The sequence below is a fragment of the Sander lucioperca genome, chromosome 7, assembly GCF_008315115.2.
Source record: "Sander lucioperca isolate FBNREF2018 chromosome 7, SLUC_FBN_1.2, whole genome shotgun sequence".
NCBI classification, from domain to species: Eukaryota; Metazoa; Chordata; class Actinopteri; order Perciformes; family Percidae; genus Sander; species Sander lucioperca.
Window position 1 is genome coordinate 1,854,655 of NC_050179.1, and position 18,779 is coordinate 1,873,433.

Genomic DNA, 18,779 nt, shown 5'->3' on the forward strand with positions numbered 1-18,779 from the left:
TTCTTCCAACTGCAGACATGCCTCTCACCTGTATCCACTCTGGGTGTCGACACAGGTTCCCCCATTAAGGCAGGGGTTACTGGGGTAGGAGGAGCAGGGTTGGTGGGTCATTTCCCTGGCAGCGCAGCCACACACAGCTGAGGTCATCACCTTCACTGAGACCAGGGATAAAGCTCCTGAGTCTACCAGGGTGGGCGAGTCACTGATGCTTAATTGCGTGGAGCAGCCGCCGGACGCCTTGCAGTCTGTGCGCACGCACTCGTCTACCTGCACCTGGCTCACATTCACACGCAGCAGTGACTGCAGCTGTGGGGAGTCAGAGAAGGGAAGAAGGGAAGATATGCGGGAGACAAAAATGGGAATTACAATAATTGTCAGTGAAAATCTCCAATGTGGGTGGTGTTTGGTATGCAGTGATAAACATTCTGAGGGATAAAAGACTTCAAAAGCAATGCAAAAGAGGAAAGCAGAGCCTTATCTACATAAATGCTTTCAATTTTCTATAACTGGTTGTTTTTAAAGGAGCAAGAGATATAATTAGGAATGACAGAGGAATTCAAATGATGCACAATCAAAACATGGAAGAAAGAAAGTGTGAGGAAATAAAAAAAATGAAAAGCGATTAAAAAATGAAAGGAGACAGAGAGAAGAAATTAATGGGAGAGACAAAGAGACATGACAGGGCCAGGCAGTAAACAGACAGAAAGTTGGTGTGAAAATAAAAGGGCAGATAAAAAGCCCCGTTATCTCTTCCCCTCAAGCTCCCAAGTGTACCACTTGATATATGAGCATTGATCTCTATCTATCAGACACGTTGGTATATATACCTTCTTTTTATGTGCGGTGAGGACAGCGTGCAGTTTCTCTGGGCGCAGGTAGCCATTATCAGTTAGCACATAGAAATGGATGTCCACGGTTTTCTCCTCCCTGTCTGCTATGCTGAAAATGTTGATGCTCCCCGGTCTGACAGACAGGGTTTCAGACAGGAAGTCCCAGAACGTCTCCAGCCCACTCTTTTCCTCGACGTGAGTGTCGATAAAATCTCTCGCCGTTATGCCTTCAGGAGACAAAGAGAGAGCTACTAACTCGTCAATGACAACTACAGAGTTTATCAAAGTCTACTGAGTTCCTGATTCCATTAGCACAAGAGGTAGCCTAACATCTCCCTATTGATCCACTTCCTCACTGACTCATCTATAAGGTGAACGAGTTGTGATGCGGTCAAGAAGAAATCGTTTATTTCTTCACTGAAATAAAGTTAGGGTCTTGAAGAGCTGCCTAGTACAAAATATTTTAATGACCGGAAAATCAATCACATTTGCGGTGCCACCTTCCAATAATATCTGGCGTATGTGGGCAGTCATCTTTAATCTCCAAAAATGATAATGACTTGGAGTCAGAGGCGTCCGTAATAGCCTTCGACTCTGCTCGCCGAATGGCTTTTTAAATGTCAAGGACTTTACCTGACACTTCCAGATTGACCTTTATAACTCCGATTCACTCTGAAAGACTGACAGAAAAATGAACACTCTAACATAAACTTCAGTGTTCAAGAGTAAAGAGGAAGAAGGAAACTATCACCACCAAGCAGTGTGAAATGTTGTTTCACAGTGCTTAGAAATGTTAAATAATGCAAGTGTAAAAATTTCATCTGACAGCCTATTATTTCAGTGTTAACTGGATTGACAACCCGATAATCAGTCAATGAAAAGTACCAATTTATTTATGCATTTGGCAGATGCTGTCTCTTTCAACACCAACTTCAGAAAGGAACTGAACAGCAAGTTTTCTTTTTTTGTGGAGGATGAGTGAGACAAGGAATCTAATGGAAAAAAAACAGTTCACTCAATATTGTCTTGATTGGTTTTGGGGGTCATGTATCAAGTCATGATTCCAAATGAACAGTGTTTATGCCATCAGGTGAGTCAGTGTTTCTGCTAATGTTACCGGTCAAACGCAGCGAGGCGGACGACAGGATGGCCTTTTCCTCCAGCTGCCTGACATGAACTCTGACCCCCGAGAACACATCAGGCCACACGCCATCAGACACCCCGACCCTCAACCAGTAGCTGCCTGCTGGAGTGTTCTGTCGGACGGTCAGCACTCCTGAGCTCTGGTTCAGACTGAAGTATCTGAGAAAAGCAGAGGAGCTGTTCAGTAGGAGAAAAGACAAAAGACAAGTGGCTTCTTTTGTTTCTGAGCTATTGTTCAGAGGAAAAATATGGCAGGCAGAGAAGTAGAGAATTGGTCAGTGGTACACCTGGGTTTACTCCAGCAGGAAGTTAATGCAAATTCATTTTGAGAAAAACAACAACAAAGAAAGAAAAAGAGAAAATACCAAGAAGAAGAAGAAGAAGATGGAAAAAAAACAGAATTATTCAGCTCCAAAAGAGCTTCGTAGTTGTCATGGTAACTGTCAGAATTTGCTATATGAATAAAACAAATATGCAATTGGTATTTCTAATCTGATCTTGAGGGTGTGAATTCTGAACAGCTGCACAACGTCCCTGATGGAGTCATGGTGCTTGTACAAGCTGTTTCATCGAGGGGACATCATACAGGTGAACTTAGTTAGTTTGAATCGGATTTTCCAGAATGGCAATCACTGTTGACTGCTATTATTAAAGTCCTTTTGGAAAGTGTAGCTTACATTAGAAGCTGGGGAATTGGATCCAAGATTAGGAGCAGTACCTGTTAGGCATGTTTCCCGCCGAGTGATATCACTGAAAGAGGCCTTGTTAGAGGAATACAGCCTCAACGCTGAGTCCACATCCTCTTTATTTTTCAAATTCCACACTGCTGGCAGTTCTGCTGGTACTGTATTGCTTTAGCACTTGTACTTGTGCTGCACATTTGGAGAGCAGCATGTTTTCAGAAAAAATTCTATGCATTTAACAGAGAGCTCTTACTTGGCTGCGCTTGTCTCCAGAGTGTAGGTCTTGTTGTCCCAGTCATCAGGATCTGGGGCATATACCTTCCCCAGTGCCGCATTTGCCATCCTTCCTGTTCACGGTAAACACACACACACACACACACACACACACACACACAGGCACATTGATTTCGTCTGGACAGAATCTGCTGATGCCAACACTTATCTTTTCGTCCCTCTCTTCTCCTTATCTTGCATTCTTGTGTTCTGTTCTACTTATTATGCTCATAACTGTGGAGCCCCACTGCTGGAATGAATAGGCTCTCAGTGCTCCACTTCAGAGAGCGTGGAGCTTAAGGAAGCAGGGCTATCTCAGTATGGATTATGTTATTATCGACCTGCAGTGCCAAAGTACTGCAGCTGGGTAAACAATGGCAGCCTGGATGAGTCACGGCATTCCTGTTTTCCACAATTACCAAAACTGCCAGTTTGTGTGATCAAAACACTAACAAGCCAACATACCTAACCAACTTAACTGTAGGGTAAACTACAAAAAAAGAAGAATGTGATTCTCAGATGAGCTTTAGGTAGAGGATTTGGATGTGTTAAGGGCTTGAGAAAGGATTTGACATCGATATTACCATGACAAACCACTGTGAAAATGTAAAAGTAAGAGTGCAATTATGAATTCCAGACTACAGCGAGCAGGTATGGGACCGAAAACCCTTCAGCTTTAGCGTCAGTTTCCCCTCATTACTCAAGCTCTGCCTGCAGTGAAAAGCTCTGCAGCGAAAGCAAGAGCCAAGAGAATGCAATGAGGGAAAGCGAGCAACTCACCCTTGCGGCTGTGCACATAGACATCTTTCTCTCCTGCCTGATGGGCGTTATCATTCTGGTCGCCAATGGTGATGGTGAGCGTGTTTGTGGCCGTCATTGGTGGATCACCGCTGTCAATCATAATCACCGGCAAGTGGAACTCGCTCTGCCTTTCCCTGTCGAATCTGCGCAGGGCAGTGAGCGTGGCCGAGCCGTTCCCGTAATCCTGCAGGTGGAAGTCGATAGAGTAAAGTGAGGGCAGGGAGAGAAAGAAAGGAGGCCCGTGCTCTGGGGAGTCTCTGTCCACAACATGAAGCAGAGTTGAGCTCCTGTTGAGCCAGACCACTTGAGGTGCTGGACTGTTCTCCCACAGCACAGGAGTGTAGGCTGTCTCCAGCTCAGGCCCGTTGTCATTCATGTCTAGCAGTGGCAAGTGGACCGTGACACTGCCAGTCAGTGCCGGGGTACCCCTGTCTGTTGCCATGACAACCAGCTCATAACCCGCCACTGTTTCCCTATCCAATGGCCTGGCAACTGTGACCAAACCGGCTCGGCTGACTGTAAAATGTCCATATGGGTCAGACTGAGGGAGAATGCTGTACAAAATGTCCCCATTCAGGCCTGAGTCGGAGTCAGTGGCTGCGACCTGAATGATGCTGGTTCCAACAGTTACGTCTTCGGGCAAAGGTGAGAGCAGGTGGGAGCTCGGAGTGAACATGGGAGTATTGTCATTCTCATCCTCCACTAGAACCTGACAGTGGATGACGCTGGAGAAGTCAGAGTCCTCCACCTTGATGGTAAGGTTAAACCGCTGCTCCCCTGCCTTCTCAAAGTCCAGCTTCTTCTTCAGTCTCAGAGTGCCCGTCTGCTCCAGTCTGTGGCTGACCATATAGAATCGTTGCTCCGCGTCTCCTGCCATGACACTGAACGCCAGCTGTCCATACATGCCAGCGTCAGGGTCCACAGCGCTCAGCTCCAGGATAGGAGCATCTTCATTAGTGCTCTCAGGGACACGAGAGCCACAACGGTCCTCTTTAAACTTTGGCACATGGTCATTGATGTCTGTTACCACTATGGTGGCTGTAGCTGTACCTGTCATACCCCCGCCGTCCCGGGCCTCCACTACCAGCCGGTGGCTGTCAGCAAACTCTCGGTCCAGACCCTCTGCTGCCACAGATATAGTGCCGGTGCTGGAATCAATAGTAAAAAGGTCAGAATTGTTTGCACTTTGCACATTCTCACTAATCCGGTACGTGAGAATTGCGTTCTGGCCTACGGCGGCATCGTCGCGGTCTACCGCTGTCATTTCCACAACAAACGTTCCAGGAGGGGAGTTCTCCGCCACGCTGCTGTGGCAATTATCAGGCGCACACGTGAAGGCTGGGGCATTGTCATTGATGTCCCACACGTTGATAATAACATCTGTAAAGCCGGTAAGTCCCTCGCCCTCTTCGTCCGTTGCCATGACAACAAAGCGCCAGACGGCACGCTCCTCTCGGTCTACGGTGCGCTGGGCATACATCTCCCCTGTGATGTCGTTGATCATGAAGTGTGACTCTGCCCCTTGGCCATGAATGTAATAACGTATGGCGCCCTGGTCTGCATCTTTGTCTGGGTCAGTAGCTGTCACCTGCAGAGATAAAGACAACTTCTTAAGAAAATGGATATTCATTCATCCAGTCAAACGCAAATTACTGCTTCCTCTTATCTCTTTTCAGCCGTCACCCAGGTCTTCTTTGCTTTTGGATTTTTTAGACAGCTAATTTAAGTGTTTGCATTTTTTCCTGACCACCTAAATCAAAGCAAAAGGCTTTGATCAGGCATTTCCTCAGAGTGGGTCTGACAGCCTTACTGCTGAATTTGCCCACCCTAGATACACTTTTCATTTTCTAACTTAGTGGAATGAGGTACACTGAAATAAGACCGGTTGTCAAGATAATTACAGATCTAAGGATAACAGTGTAAAACCTCATCTCAGCCTCTCACCTGTAGTACAAACACAGGGGACCCATCAAGCTCCTCTGTGACAGATCCATAGTACTCATTCATGGAGAACACTGGCGCCTCGTCGTTCTTATTAACCACAGTCACCACCACGGCCGCGTAGTCTTCCCACTTCCCGTCGGAGGCGAGGACCAGTAGCTTGTACCTCTTCTGCTGTTCGTAGTCCAGTGGCTGTGCAATAAAGATGGTCCCCACCTCTGGCTCAATGTCAAAAACACCACCTTTGTTGCCAGAGGTAATCTGGTAGCGCAACTTGGCATTGGCTCCTGTGGCGGGAATTACAAAATGCATGATTGGGAATGCGAAATCACTGTCCCGATTCTGCATATAAACTGTTTTAAAATAAGCTAAAGTAATCTGAAGGTGAAATATACATGTAGCAACATTTTAAGAAGGTAGTAGACTTTACAGCAGGTTGCTGCTAAATAATTAACATTGTGCCTTTTCTTACTTTAAGCAGAAGCACTATCATTCTAGCAATAACCCAACGGCGAAACCACAAGAGTATTACACCTCATTTCCTCCGAGACCTGAGCATTAGTAGATTTTCATGTATTCCTTTCTTGTTTTGATTACTTAATTAAATGGAAACTTTGTTCCTCGTCTCCTCGGCTTCAATCAGATACTAATTTAAAAAAGAGTGCCGAAAAAAGTAAAAGGGAGCCTGAGAGTAAAAAGCAGAATACAGTTATGCACTTTGATAGTGCCCTCTAGGGAATGGTTTGGAGGCCCGACAGAGGGTGGGGGGATGTAGTTTAGTAAAGAAGAAGTCAATATATGAACGTATCTAGTGTGTCTCCATGGAGACCATCCAGTCTGCCAGGTTTAACATTGGAATAGATAAGATAATCTCCTGGAATGAACAGTCTTCGTTTTCAATCATCCTGTTGGGTTAAAGTAGCTGCAATCCCATGTAAATACACTAATCTGCACTATTAACACAACCCCAGCTGACAAAGTTCTCCCTGCCTCCCACAGGGATCTGGCAGGCTTACAGCAGTCGAGCCCAGGGTGTTGGTTTTTAAACAAGACAGATTGAGCGGAGCCTCTCAGACGCAAGTGCAACAATATTGCAACTTTAATGTCGGGGGTTGGTGTTATTCCACAGCTATTCATCATTAGTGCTGTAGCCCAGCCTAAGCTACACCCCCGCTCGCCATAAATACTTGATTAACGGACCTAAACATGTCTGATAAAGGGATCTTAGGCTACTGCTGTATGGAGGATAAGCAACTGCTTTATTGGTTAAATCCCACCCACCTACTGTGTGGGAGCGTGTCACTCTTTTTGGAACATATGTGTAACAGTGCATTACCAAGCACTCAAATGACTACTGCTTAATCTAGCACACCACATGATTTCAGCAGCGTGATTTCAGCAGAGCTCAGGTCAGATTGGGAAAGACCTACAGGGTCACTGTGCATTCTGGTACAAATGCAGGCCATTTTGGAAAATGGTGCATACTTGGCACATAACTCAGCACTGGAAAACTGACTGTTTTTTTTCAAGAGAGAGAAAAATAAAGAAAGTGCAGAGTGTTTCACAAAAAAAACTTTTGTATAAGTTCTGGTTGGCTTGCTTCTTTAACCTTTAGTTATCGTAATTGGAATCTGTAAAATCTCCTTCGGACCTCCCTCAGCCTGCTGCCTCGTCAAGCATACCTTCATCCTCGTCATTAGCACCAACAGTGACAACAGCCAGGCCCACATCTGCATTCTCGTCGACACCCACTTCATACAGTCGCTGAGCAAAGGCTGGTTTGTTGTCGTTGACGTCGCTGATGAAAACCCTCACATACGCTGTGTCTGCAAGAATGACAGAATGGCAGAAGATTAAAAGGCGCATGCACGCACGCACGCACGCACACACACACAATCTCACACACACACACACACACACACACACACTCTCCCTCCATCTGTTTATTGATTCTACAATTCATTGTCACTGTTTAGTGGGGAAGAGGCACTTAACCGAACGCAATGTGCCTCATTGACACGGAAATCAGAAAAACATTACTCCTAAATATGTGGCGTAAATTCCATAAATTATTCATTTTGTCAAGAGTTTATTGTTTTTACAGGGGTAACAGTTTTAAACAGAAAGAATAACAGTGATGGGGCCAAAACATCTTCAACAAGCTGCTTTTGTTGCAGAGAGTAGATAAAGAACCTCTCTACTGGGAAGGTTAAATATTTATAAGATGACAAGTCTTATTGCCCTCCTCATTACGCTGTTTATTTCTTTAGTTAGAAAGAGTAAATTATCTGCTCACAGAACACATGGGTGACATGTTAATTTGCAGCTGCTGCAGTAAGAGATGATGGTTGTTGAAGGTAGCTTTATTTTCTCAGCTTGATTTTACATTTCCCTCCTACTCATGGTGTATCCCAGAAGTGACGCAGCGAGACAGGTAATGTTTGCAAAGGAGATGAGCCCTTCTGGATGTCGAAGATTCATCGCCCAAGACGCAGCTAAGGCTCACTGCAAATGCTAAGCAGCCCTGGCAACTCTGGTGGGAAGGCTTTACTGCTTCAAAACATCACCCTTTACCCCTAATACCCCTTCGCAAACATTTGCAAAAGCCCCACTTCTGAATAAAATGTCATATTACGTCACTCTAGATACAGGCTAAGGTTTTACAACTGCCAAAATGTCACGAAGAGAACACGGTAAAAAAATAATAATAAAACACAGGCCACGCTGGTTAAATATTGAGCAAAGAAAATTAAAAACAACAACAAAAAACAAAAAAAGAGCGCCAAGAAATCTCGGAACTTTTTTCACACGGAAGAAAGTGAGGTTGTTTGGTCATGGCAATGGACTAAATCAAATTAAGATTCAGTTTTCAAATCCCAAGGTGTAAATGAATGTATTGTCATGTCAATGCAGTCTGTTTAAAACACAGTGCACGGAGGACGGACTCCTCATAGTTTTCAGTATTACCCTGTAGGCTTGTAGGGAAAGAACAATACTGCTTTTTATGAATGGGACATTGCACCAGGCCTGAGGTCACTTCAAAGTTAACTCTGCCAACTCACATAGATTCTTAGAAAACCAACAACTTGTGTGACTAAAAAGAGTTGGGATACACTAAAACTGAAGTAACTACTAACATATTATTTGCATATAAATCACCGTTTCTGGAATAATTAGAAATTTTTTGGAAATATGTTTATTCACTTTCTTATAAAGATTGATACCATTCTGATGTCCGTACAGTAAATATGAAGCTACAGCCAGCAGGCTAACTAATGCTAGGCTAAACTAGTAGCAAAGCTAATGCTAAGCTACGGTTATGTTCTGGACTATTTTCTGGCCAGGCATAGTGACAGGTTTGTGTATGGATTGAACAAACAAAATATAACATGTCAATTTGTGAGCTTTGGAGGTGATTTTTCTACCTTCTGACAGAGCCAGACTAGCTGTTTTCACATGATTCCTGTCTTTGTGCTAAGCTAAGCTAACCATACAGAAATGTGAGATGTAAATCTTCTTCTATAAATATGTATTTCCCAAAACGTTAAACTATTCTTTTATGAAGCAAAATATAAACTCACGAGCAGTTTTTTGCTCGATGAAAACGTCTAATGTCATCATTAAAATCATCACAATTTCTAACCTGTGTTGGGCTGTTTGTTCTTGCCAGGTCGCGCTGATTCCTGGCCATCTTCTGACTGAACTTCCAGCAAATAGGAGCTACGGGCCTCACGATCAAACACAGCTTCTGTGAAGATGATCCCGAGTTTTGGGTCTATGCGGAACAGATGATGGTCGCCACTGCTGTCACTCAGCAGAGAGTAAGTGATCTGTAGAGCACAGGGAATTTGAAAATTAAGCCACAGTATTCTTTCAAGCAATAACCTGCAGAAATAGCAGAAATTAAAGGCTTTGTAGCTGAAAATGTCAGGTCTCTATCATATTCCTAGAGTCTGTCTTCTCATCTCAAGCAAAATTAGATCGATACTCTATCCAACCGATACTGTCACTGTCAGTCACTCACCTGCGAGGGCACAGTTCCCAATACCACCACGACAACTGTGTAACAAAAGCTTCCGCACTAGAGGGATTTTGGTGTGATGCTACAGAATACTCCTTCTAGCATAACAAGGATTGTTAAGCAAGGTAAAACAGTCTACAGGTGGTTGAAAATCTCTTAATTGCACAACATGAACACAAATAGATAAGCACAAACCTCTCCATTAAGACCCAGGTCTTTGTCATGGGCAGACACTTGGAGAACCAAAGTCCCTATCTGGGCCCCTTCTGTTACTGAGGCCTCATAGATGGAAGAGGTGAAAAACGGAACGTTGTCATTCACATCTTAGGAGAGAAGAGAGGTTTAATAGCAAATTGATAATGTGTTTGTTTACAGATAGTAATTAAGTAATACATTCTCTAGCATCCAAAGCTGTGGCTTCTGTAACTGCACACATTAAAGATTTTTTTTTAAAGATTATTTTTATGGGCATTTCCGCCTTTAATGATAGGACAGCTCAGACATGAAAGGGGAAGAGAGAGGGGGAAGACATGCAGGAAACCGTCACAGGTCATACTCGAACCCTGGACCTTCTGCGTCGAGGAATTAACCTCAATATATGTGTGCCTGCTCTAACAACTGTGCTAACCGGCCACACGCATTAAAGATTTAGAGATTTGATTCCCTGAAGAAAAGAAAAAAAAACACACGAGTGCAACACTGTTTATTGCAGCTGCCGACTTGACCATTGTGGATGTTGGACTTCTTCCCACGCAGAGAAACTCCACATTATACTTAACAGCTAAAACATAATCAAATCATCCTTTGGCTGCATGTTTGTCAAACCTCAGACAAATATAAATACATCTGGTAGTTATATACAGCATATTATATATATTTTTTTTGTTAAGTATTGACATCTCTACGCAGCGGTTAAATATCACACGCTACACTTAATTAAATACTAAATGAAAGTTGTAAAAGACACTTAAATCTAAACATACAGTTGAAGAATATTTATAAAACCTGCTAATGAAACAACAAAGTCTGACTGATCTCACTTTAATATCAAAGAGAAAGGTGAGAACGAAGTGAGAAAAGTACAAATCCCACCTGTAATATTGACATAAACTGTAGTGAAAGCTGCAAGAGGCACCGCGGCCACGTTCTGTGCTCGAACCCGGAGAGAGAAGATGGGTGTGGTCTCGTAGTCCAGCGGCTCGGACACCAGAATGGACGCAGAGCCGTCTTCTCGGTTGGGGGAGAGGTAGAAACGAACTGGCATGTTGGTTTCGGGGACCATCCCATCCTCCAGGTTATAGGTCACCCTCGGGTCACCCAGCTGAGAGGTCGCCTTAATTGTCTGAATAGGAAGAGAAGTTGGATTATAATTTTGCCTGGCTGAAAGCCTGGATCTTAATTAAAGTTTGTGTAGAAAGCAGAAAACAACCCTGAGCTGAGCAAATGGTGTTTCCTAGATTAAGCCTGTGTGGTTGACTGACTCAACTCAGATTATGTCATAGATGGACATTCACACCCCGGTCAACTCTAAACATCAGCTTTAAAGGATCAGTTCAACATTTTTGGGGAAATGCGCTTACTTGATTTCTTGCTATAAGTGAGATGAGAAGAATGATACCACTCCATGAGATAGCAGGAGATACAGTAGTTGGCCTAGCTTAACATAAAGACTGAAAGCACAGGAAAAACAGCTAGCCTGGCTCTGTCCAAATGTAACAAAAAAATCTGCCTACCATCTATGGAGACTCAAGTTGTTGCCTAGTAATCTCACAGTTACGACAAGAAATAGTTACCGCTACAGCACAGAAGCAAAGGGAACATAACGTGTTAATTAGTAGCTTCACTTAGCTTTAGCAAGTAGGTGTATGTTTTTTTGAACACAGCCAGGCTAGCTGTTTCCCACTGCTTCCAGTCTTTATGCTAGCCATGCTAATCGTCTCTTGGCTTTAGCTTCGTGTTTAATTCTCAACTGCTTTGAGCTGCTAACCCACTAAAAAGGTTTTATTCTGGGTTTAAAGGAATTGTTTCACATTTTGGAAAATGTGCTTGTTCGCTTTCTTGCCGAGAATTTGATGATGCCACGCTTATGTCTGTGTGGCTAAGTATGGAGCTAAAGCGGGGCGGCGATTAGCTTAGCTTAGCATAAAGACTGAAAACAGTTAGTCTGGCAAATCAAACTAGACACAATATACTAATGTGAGAGCCCTAGAGCTGCTGGTGCGTATTTTAGCAGCTAACCGGCTGCAGGCTAAAGTTCCATTATTAATGCCCAGACATGTGAGTGGTATCAGTCCTCTCATCCAAGTCTTGACACAAGAGCAAATAAGTGTATTTCCTAAAATGTTGAAGTATCCACTTAACAAGGATTCTCTTTGAGGTAGGTCAGGTAACATTTAGTCTCACTTTGCCAGACCCTCCTCCAAAGCGCGTTGAAGGAGAGTCTGGCTACTCCACATAGCTTTAGCGGATGGGAGGAAAACATGCTCTGGTTTAATGGCATTTCTTTAAACCAATCAGAATCGTCATGGGCGGTGCTAAACTCCACACAGAGCCGCTGCAAAATAGTCTTGCGAGAGAAAGCTCAGATTGGACAGATGGTCTAGCTAGCTGTCCCAATTTACCCTGCAGAGATCTGAGGAACAGTCAACAATAGTCCTCATAAATCCACCGAATTTAAAATTCCAAACCTAAGAAAGCGGGAGGAAACGGAAAATACGTACATCCGGCAGAATTTCCTGCAGCACCGGAGCAATCCTGGAAGTGGAATGCGAAGGACATAGACTAGGCAACATTTGTTAACATGTGACAATTATGATTTAGAACAAGGTCAGACTGTATTTGTGGTTTGTATTCTGAAAGAAGCATAGGTTATGTCCAAGGGTTCGAATTATGATTTCATCTTTGTGGGGGTCTCTTTTAAAAAAAAAAAAAAAAAAAAAAAAAAGTAGTCTATGAGCAGCAAATTTTGAGCATTAAACACTTAATTTCCTGCATTCTGGTACATTTTTATGCACCTATTTACCTTTTTCTGAATCAATGTATGCTGGAACTATCTTTATGTAAAGGGAAACATAGATTACATTCCAAATATAAAAACATAATGGAATATATTACAATATGGCTCTCAGGTATTCTGTATTGCTATTTCTTTTCCTGTAGATCGTCTTTTCTAATTATATCTGAGTCAGCACACATGTAGCCTATAATTTACTCTTCCTTCCTCTTTTGCGTCTTTTGTTGAGGAAGTAACCTCCTTAAATGTGCATATGACAATTATTCACCTCAATGATACATGAATTCATTTTAATGGATTAATAAACCCTTGGACTGTAGTATTTCAGATGCGTTACTGCTCATGTTCAAAACTTTGTGCACATTCAAAATATATCCCATCTGTGCTCTCTGAGGTTTGGAGGAGTCGTGATATTTTGAGAAAAATAAAGTGATAATAGGCTATTACGAGAATAAAGTCACTATATTTCAGAAAATAATCTACCTGCACCATAGTCTGCTGTGCATTTTGTGATTGCTCTGCTGATACGGTAGATCTCAGACCTCCTGACAGACTCGAGCCCCGTTTGGGTCTCTGGTCTCTGAATGAGACAAAGTTTAGGGAAGTGGCTGAACGCTGCTCTACGTCGGAGGTGGAAAACCAAATCTACGGCAGAATTACACGGAGCACAAACGTGACACATCTGCCGCAGCAAGTCGACAGCAGAGCGCGTCCATTATAAACCTGTAGCTGCACAGACCACGGAAGGCGCGCTGCTCGTTTCTATTTTTACAGCGAGAGTGGACACTAAGCGACGCACAGGTCTGCTTCAGAGCTCCGTGTGTTTGGGAAAAGTGCTTTATTTGTGATTTAAATAATGGTGCTGATGATTTTTAGAGACCCCCACAGGTGTATGATTTTACTGCTTTCATGGGAGCTCATCCTCTCTCTATGGGAGCTCAGCTCCCACTGGCTCCCACGTAATTCGAACCCTGGTTATGTCAAATATGAATCACAATTATTGTGTTGATTGATTATCTGAGTAGGAAATAGAGTAGGATGAGAGCCCTGAAATAACCTCTTATGTCAAAGTGATCCCCTTGTGAGACCTTGGTAAAAGAAAAGGGATTGGTGTGTTCTCCAGATTGACAGCTATATATTTCTCACATCAAAGGAGAAGTTTTAAATGGATTTAATAAGCCTGAAGTCATAAAACTTGCTTTGCACATGCGATATAATGTCAGCTTTCTCCTACAGCATCAAACAAAAACACGTTTATAGATTTTCAGCACACTGACAAACCTTCAAAGACATTTATCCAGCGGAGTAAGCAAATAAACATTCAGCTGATTCAATTATAGCAACTCAAAATGGCAAGAGACAGAGGAACCAGCTTAACAACCTACAGTATGTGCTAAAATAAACAATGTTTCTCCGATTGTGTTGGTACACGTACCACTATCGGTGTGTCCCTGGCGGTGTTTTCAGGGATGACGACACTGTAGCTGTCCTTCTCCCACTGTGGAGGCTGGTTCTTCACGTTGGTGATGGTGACTGCCAGCTCCACAGAAGTGTTTTGGTTTCCCCCGTCGGTAGCTATGATGTCCCGTGTGATATAGGTTCTCTGTAACAGTTCAGTCACTAAAATTATCCTCATGGCATTTAGAGCTGAAACGATGAACAATTAGCTGATTAAGAAGTAGTCGATTAACAGAAAATTGCTAAGCAACTATTTGATGAACTTTTTGATGAATTTTTGACAAATGATACGCAGCTCCAACTGACTGACCCTGCCAAAACACAAACTCATCTCCTATGACAACACACCAGATGTGTAAAATATACAGTATATAGTGGAATAATGTAATAACTATAAATAAAAGTAATACAATCCAATAGCTCTTAAATCCTCTTGCTATAATCTGAGTAGCATGGCTGTGTCTTCAGCTTGCTCTGCGGCAGTGGGCCCATTGAAACTGGCCAGTGACAGCAGATAGCAGCAATAACCACTAAAGATTAGGGCTGCACAATATGAGGAAAATATGCAATATGCGATAACATTGTTATTTGCGATAAACAAACAAATAATAAAGTGTACTCAGTTCTGCCTTACTGCTGCTTTCAGAACTCTGCTAAAATACCGAAAATTGCTTGTTGAATAAAAAAAAAAAACATTTTATTGAACATTGAATTGAACATAAAAAGCACCATTAAACCAACATTTCAAAAGTCTAGTTTTCTACTGATACACTCCTTTAACTAACTCAAAAAATAGCTAAGTGTCTTTCACAATATATCACAGCCTTTCGCGATGTGTTTAGTGCATAAGTTGATATCGTGATAGCTGCTGATGGGCAGTAATGACTTCAAGTTCCTGCCTTTACCTAAACTTGTTGCATGAACTCCATTGAAGAAATCACTTAATTAGGTTAGGAACAACAGAGGCAGCAGTATGAGCCTTACAAAAATGTATTAATTTATAAAATGCAGCACAAAAGCTCCTCTACTTTTGTAGATAGCTATAATTTGAACCACTAGGAAATAAAGGGTAAATCTGACTAACTGTATTTCATCAGAGTGGACACAGCAGGGGAAGCTGAAATTTCACTTAAGAGGTCATTAGAGTATTTTATTCTGTTTATCTAAATTACACAATGTGTAACATCAACAATACACTTCTACCAGAGTGAGAGAAAAAAAACTCTAATTCTCTAAAGGGCCTCTTTTTTTGCCCACACGAGGACATTTCATTCTAACCACTTACATAAAAGATAATGCGAGTCATAGTTATACCATTTTGTTAATAAAAAAACTGCTCAAATAATAATTCAACTGTTAAGATGTAACATTTTAACATTTAACATTTTTCTATCAATGCAAAACGTGGCATAGTGACTCTATTGTGCTGCACATAAAAAGAAATTTCACTTAACTATAGAAATTCCATTTTCTATTTCGGGGACAATCCAATTAGTATTTGCGAACAAGTACAACTTTTTTCCAAAGCTTGATACCAGAGAACAAAGATTGTAATCTGTGATTGTTAATGTGGACCCAGCAGCTGCTGCTTTTACAAAAAATGAATCACTGACTTTGTGGTAACATCCAACCAAGGTTTCAAATTTAATTTGCAGTAATAGTGTCAGATCTGAACCAGAAAATATCCATACAATAGTCTGGACACGGTCACAGCAACCTTTGCCATCTTCTCCACTTAATTCCACTTAATTATCTGCAGAGCTTTACTGTACAGTACATTGAGGCTGGCTCTGGCTGTACTGTCTTAGGACCTAGGAATATCCCCTGTTGTTCAATGCTCCTTTATATTTCACTGAAGTGAATTGGGAACTGTGCTGCACACTGTACTGTGAAGTTTGGTGCGAATATTTGGCCTTAATACTTATTCACTTATCAGAAACCATTAGGGCTGGGAAAAATGATTGATTCTTAGATGCATCGCGATTCTCTCTAAAAAGATTCGATGCTCGATTCTGATAAGTTAATAATCGATTTTTTAATGTGTTGATTTTTATTTAAAAGTTACTGTCTCCAGACAAGTATAAATCAGAAAACAGAGTGACTGAAAGAGGATGGGATAATGGACAACAACTTAGAGTTTATGCAAGAGTGCAGAATTTTTTTTTTAATTTTGTATATATATATATATATATTTATATAGTATATACACAAGATGATCTAAGACATACATAAAATAATTAGGCAAAACACATATAGGCTGTTCATCTACTTTATCACATTACATCTGACCACCTCATTTCATGTTCTAAGAAGCCAATTACCCACCTTTAAAGTTGTCCATGTATCAATAGATTAAAAATAACGTGACAATTACACGAACTGCCGTGAGACCGTGTTGTTTAAACATGACTGAGCCTCTAAAATGGAAGATTACTGTGAGAGAAGGTGACTTTCACAAGCATGTTTAAGGCTTAAGCATGGAATGACTACAAAACAAAAACCTCGGTAGACAAAACATTTCATTAAAACTTGTGTGTGACAAATACTGTATATGTCAAAATCTAAGCTTTCTCTGGCTGCTTTGTCTAGGAAGTGATTAGCAAACTCAGATTTATATGTATATGTTTAAAAATCACACATGGAAATGTACATTAAAAAAATGGTTGCATCGAGATGCATCGATAATCGGTTTAGAATCGAATCGTTGGCCTCTGAATCGAAATTGAATCGAATCGTGAGGTGGCGATTGATTCCCACCCCTAGAAACCATGATGACAAAATCAAAACAGAACAATGTCTCGAACCAGCTGAGACATTTAACATTTAATGAAGTGCTTTTACAATCTTAGTTACAGGGGGAAAAAACATTGGTGGTTGATTTAAATAGCTTCTGAAACCACTTTTTTAAATACACAGCTTGGTTAACTGAGGTTCTTGGCTTAACACTTTCAATTTTGCATGAAGTCAGCGGCATCATTTCCAAAGACTTCTACCACCACCGCGCTAAAAAGCATGTTAAATAATAAACAGCTCTATAGTGCTATAGCAAGTATCGAGCCAAAGAACAACTCTTACATTTGAATAAGTGAAAGAGGAAAACAGGAAGAAGAGCGCTGATAGGCTACAGAAAACATGACAATCTACAAAACATCAATCAAAAATGTAAAACTTTTGTCACAATCACTGACATTCTGACACGGTCAGAGGCCAACTTGAAGTGGGCCAACTTGCTAAACCAAGCTAGCTTTCATATTGGAAACAAGAATTCACATGACTAAAATTATTCACCTTTTTAAAAAGAACTGTGGAGGTGATCATGCTTTTTAAGTTAAATCACATGCATAATCTTTCAGCCTCCAAAGTGTTTCAGTTAATAGCCTCAAAAACATTGCTCGTCTAAACGTGCTGCATGCTGTCAGTCTCCTTATCAAAGCCTCAGATTATCAACTGAGATGAAAAAGCCTTGAATCTCTTCTATCAAAGCCAGAGTATTTAAGATGGACAAAGAGTCTTGGTTTGTTATACTTAGCTTCTTAAAAACCTGTGCCATACACTTAAAAAAAACAGCATATTTTTTTTTGACAGCTACTGCTAAGGGTTATTGTTTAGTAACGTGCAATAGACGGAACTGTAGTCATCAAATATAACCACAGGAATCCCAAGCTGTTAAAATCTATTTTTAATAATTTGTTTAGCCTGAATGAGTCTCCCTCCATCTTCTTTCTCTGTGGTCTTTCCACATGCAGCACCTCTGGGAGTACACATACCCCAGATTATGTATGTGACAGAGGCACTTTGAGGTGGCTTATTCATTAACTTTGTTGACACAGACCCATGGGCTAATACAGACTCTGTGTGTGTGTGTGTGTGTGTGTGTGTGTGTGTGTGTGTGTGTGTGTGTGTGTGTGTGTGTGTGTGTGTGTGTGTGTGTGTGTGTGTGCATGTGTGTGCTGGCTGACAGAGAGCCTGCTAATAACTGCTGACTGACCTGTGATATGGGCTGGTTAACGTAGACCCATCCAGTGACAGGGTTAACCCGCAGGTACTCAGGCTGCTCCAGGGACATGGAGTAAGTGATAGCTGCATTAGTTCCAAAGTCGTCATCGTGAGCTGCCACGCGAAGGAAACTGGTACCGACCAAAGTGTCTTCTCTCAGAAAGTCTGCAGGGGATAGTAATAATGCATGTGCAGTGCACTCAGTTTGCTGGTCAAAGATTAGAAATGTATGAGGCTGATGGTAAAGGTCAAGCATGAGTGGTAATAGACATTGCTTATTATGCAAAACTTAGGATTTAGGTTATTACCAGGGTATTTCCAAAACCCAATATAGATATAGATATGTGGAATGGGCTAGACCAGGTGCTTAAACATTGTAAAAACATAACAAAGTTTAAAAAGTTATATAAAAACACTTAATTAAAAGGATATGAAGAGGAAGAGAGATGATTGTGAAGGTGGGTTAGTGTACAGATTGTTATGGTGGTGGATTACGGAAATGGGTTGTTGACTTACTTAAAATGTAAATAAATAAACAAAAGGGTTTGGTACGTGAAAAATTAGAAATGTATTGTTGTGTATATTGGTTATCCTGTTGTAAAAATATATGACATATAAAG

General features: G+C 41.6%; 1 protein-coding gene across 2 annotated transcripts in view; it reads right to left on the minus strand.

Annotated features, from left to right (window-relative positions):
* The window catches only part of LOC116038603 (neural-cadherin-like), a 99,029-nt gene that overhangs the window by 24,357 nt on the left and 55,893 nt on the right, over positions 1 to 18,779 (minus strand). For both annotated transcript variants that reach the window (XM_031283125.2, XM_031283124.2), the window contains 12 exons: positions 18,152 to 18,324; positions 14,141 to 14,308; positions 10,785 to 11,034; positions 9,888 to 10,015; positions 9,315 to 9,501; positions 7,354 to 7,497; positions 5,675 to 5,958; positions 3,710 to 5,318; positions 2,910 to 3,003; positions 1,948 to 2,132; positions 828 to 1,057; positions 29 to 306 (listed from right to left, as the gene is read on the minus strand). In XM_031283125.2, coding sequence (XP_031138985.1) covers positions 29 to 306; positions 828 to 1,057; positions 1,948 to 2,132; positions 2,910 to 3,003; positions 3,710 to 5,318; positions 5,675 to 5,958; positions 7,354 to 7,497; positions 9,315 to 9,501; positions 9,888 to 10,015; positions 10,785 to 11,034; positions 14,141 to 14,308; positions 18,152 to 18,324 — 3,730 coding nt within the window. The remainder of the gene's footprint in view (positions 1 to 28; positions 307 to 827; positions 1,058 to 1,947; positions 2,133 to 2,909; positions 3,004 to 3,709; positions 5,319 to 5,674; positions 5,959 to 7,353; positions 7,498 to 9,314; positions 9,502 to 9,887; positions 10,016 to 10,784; positions 11,035 to 14,140; positions 14,309 to 18,151; positions 18,325 to 18,779) is intronic.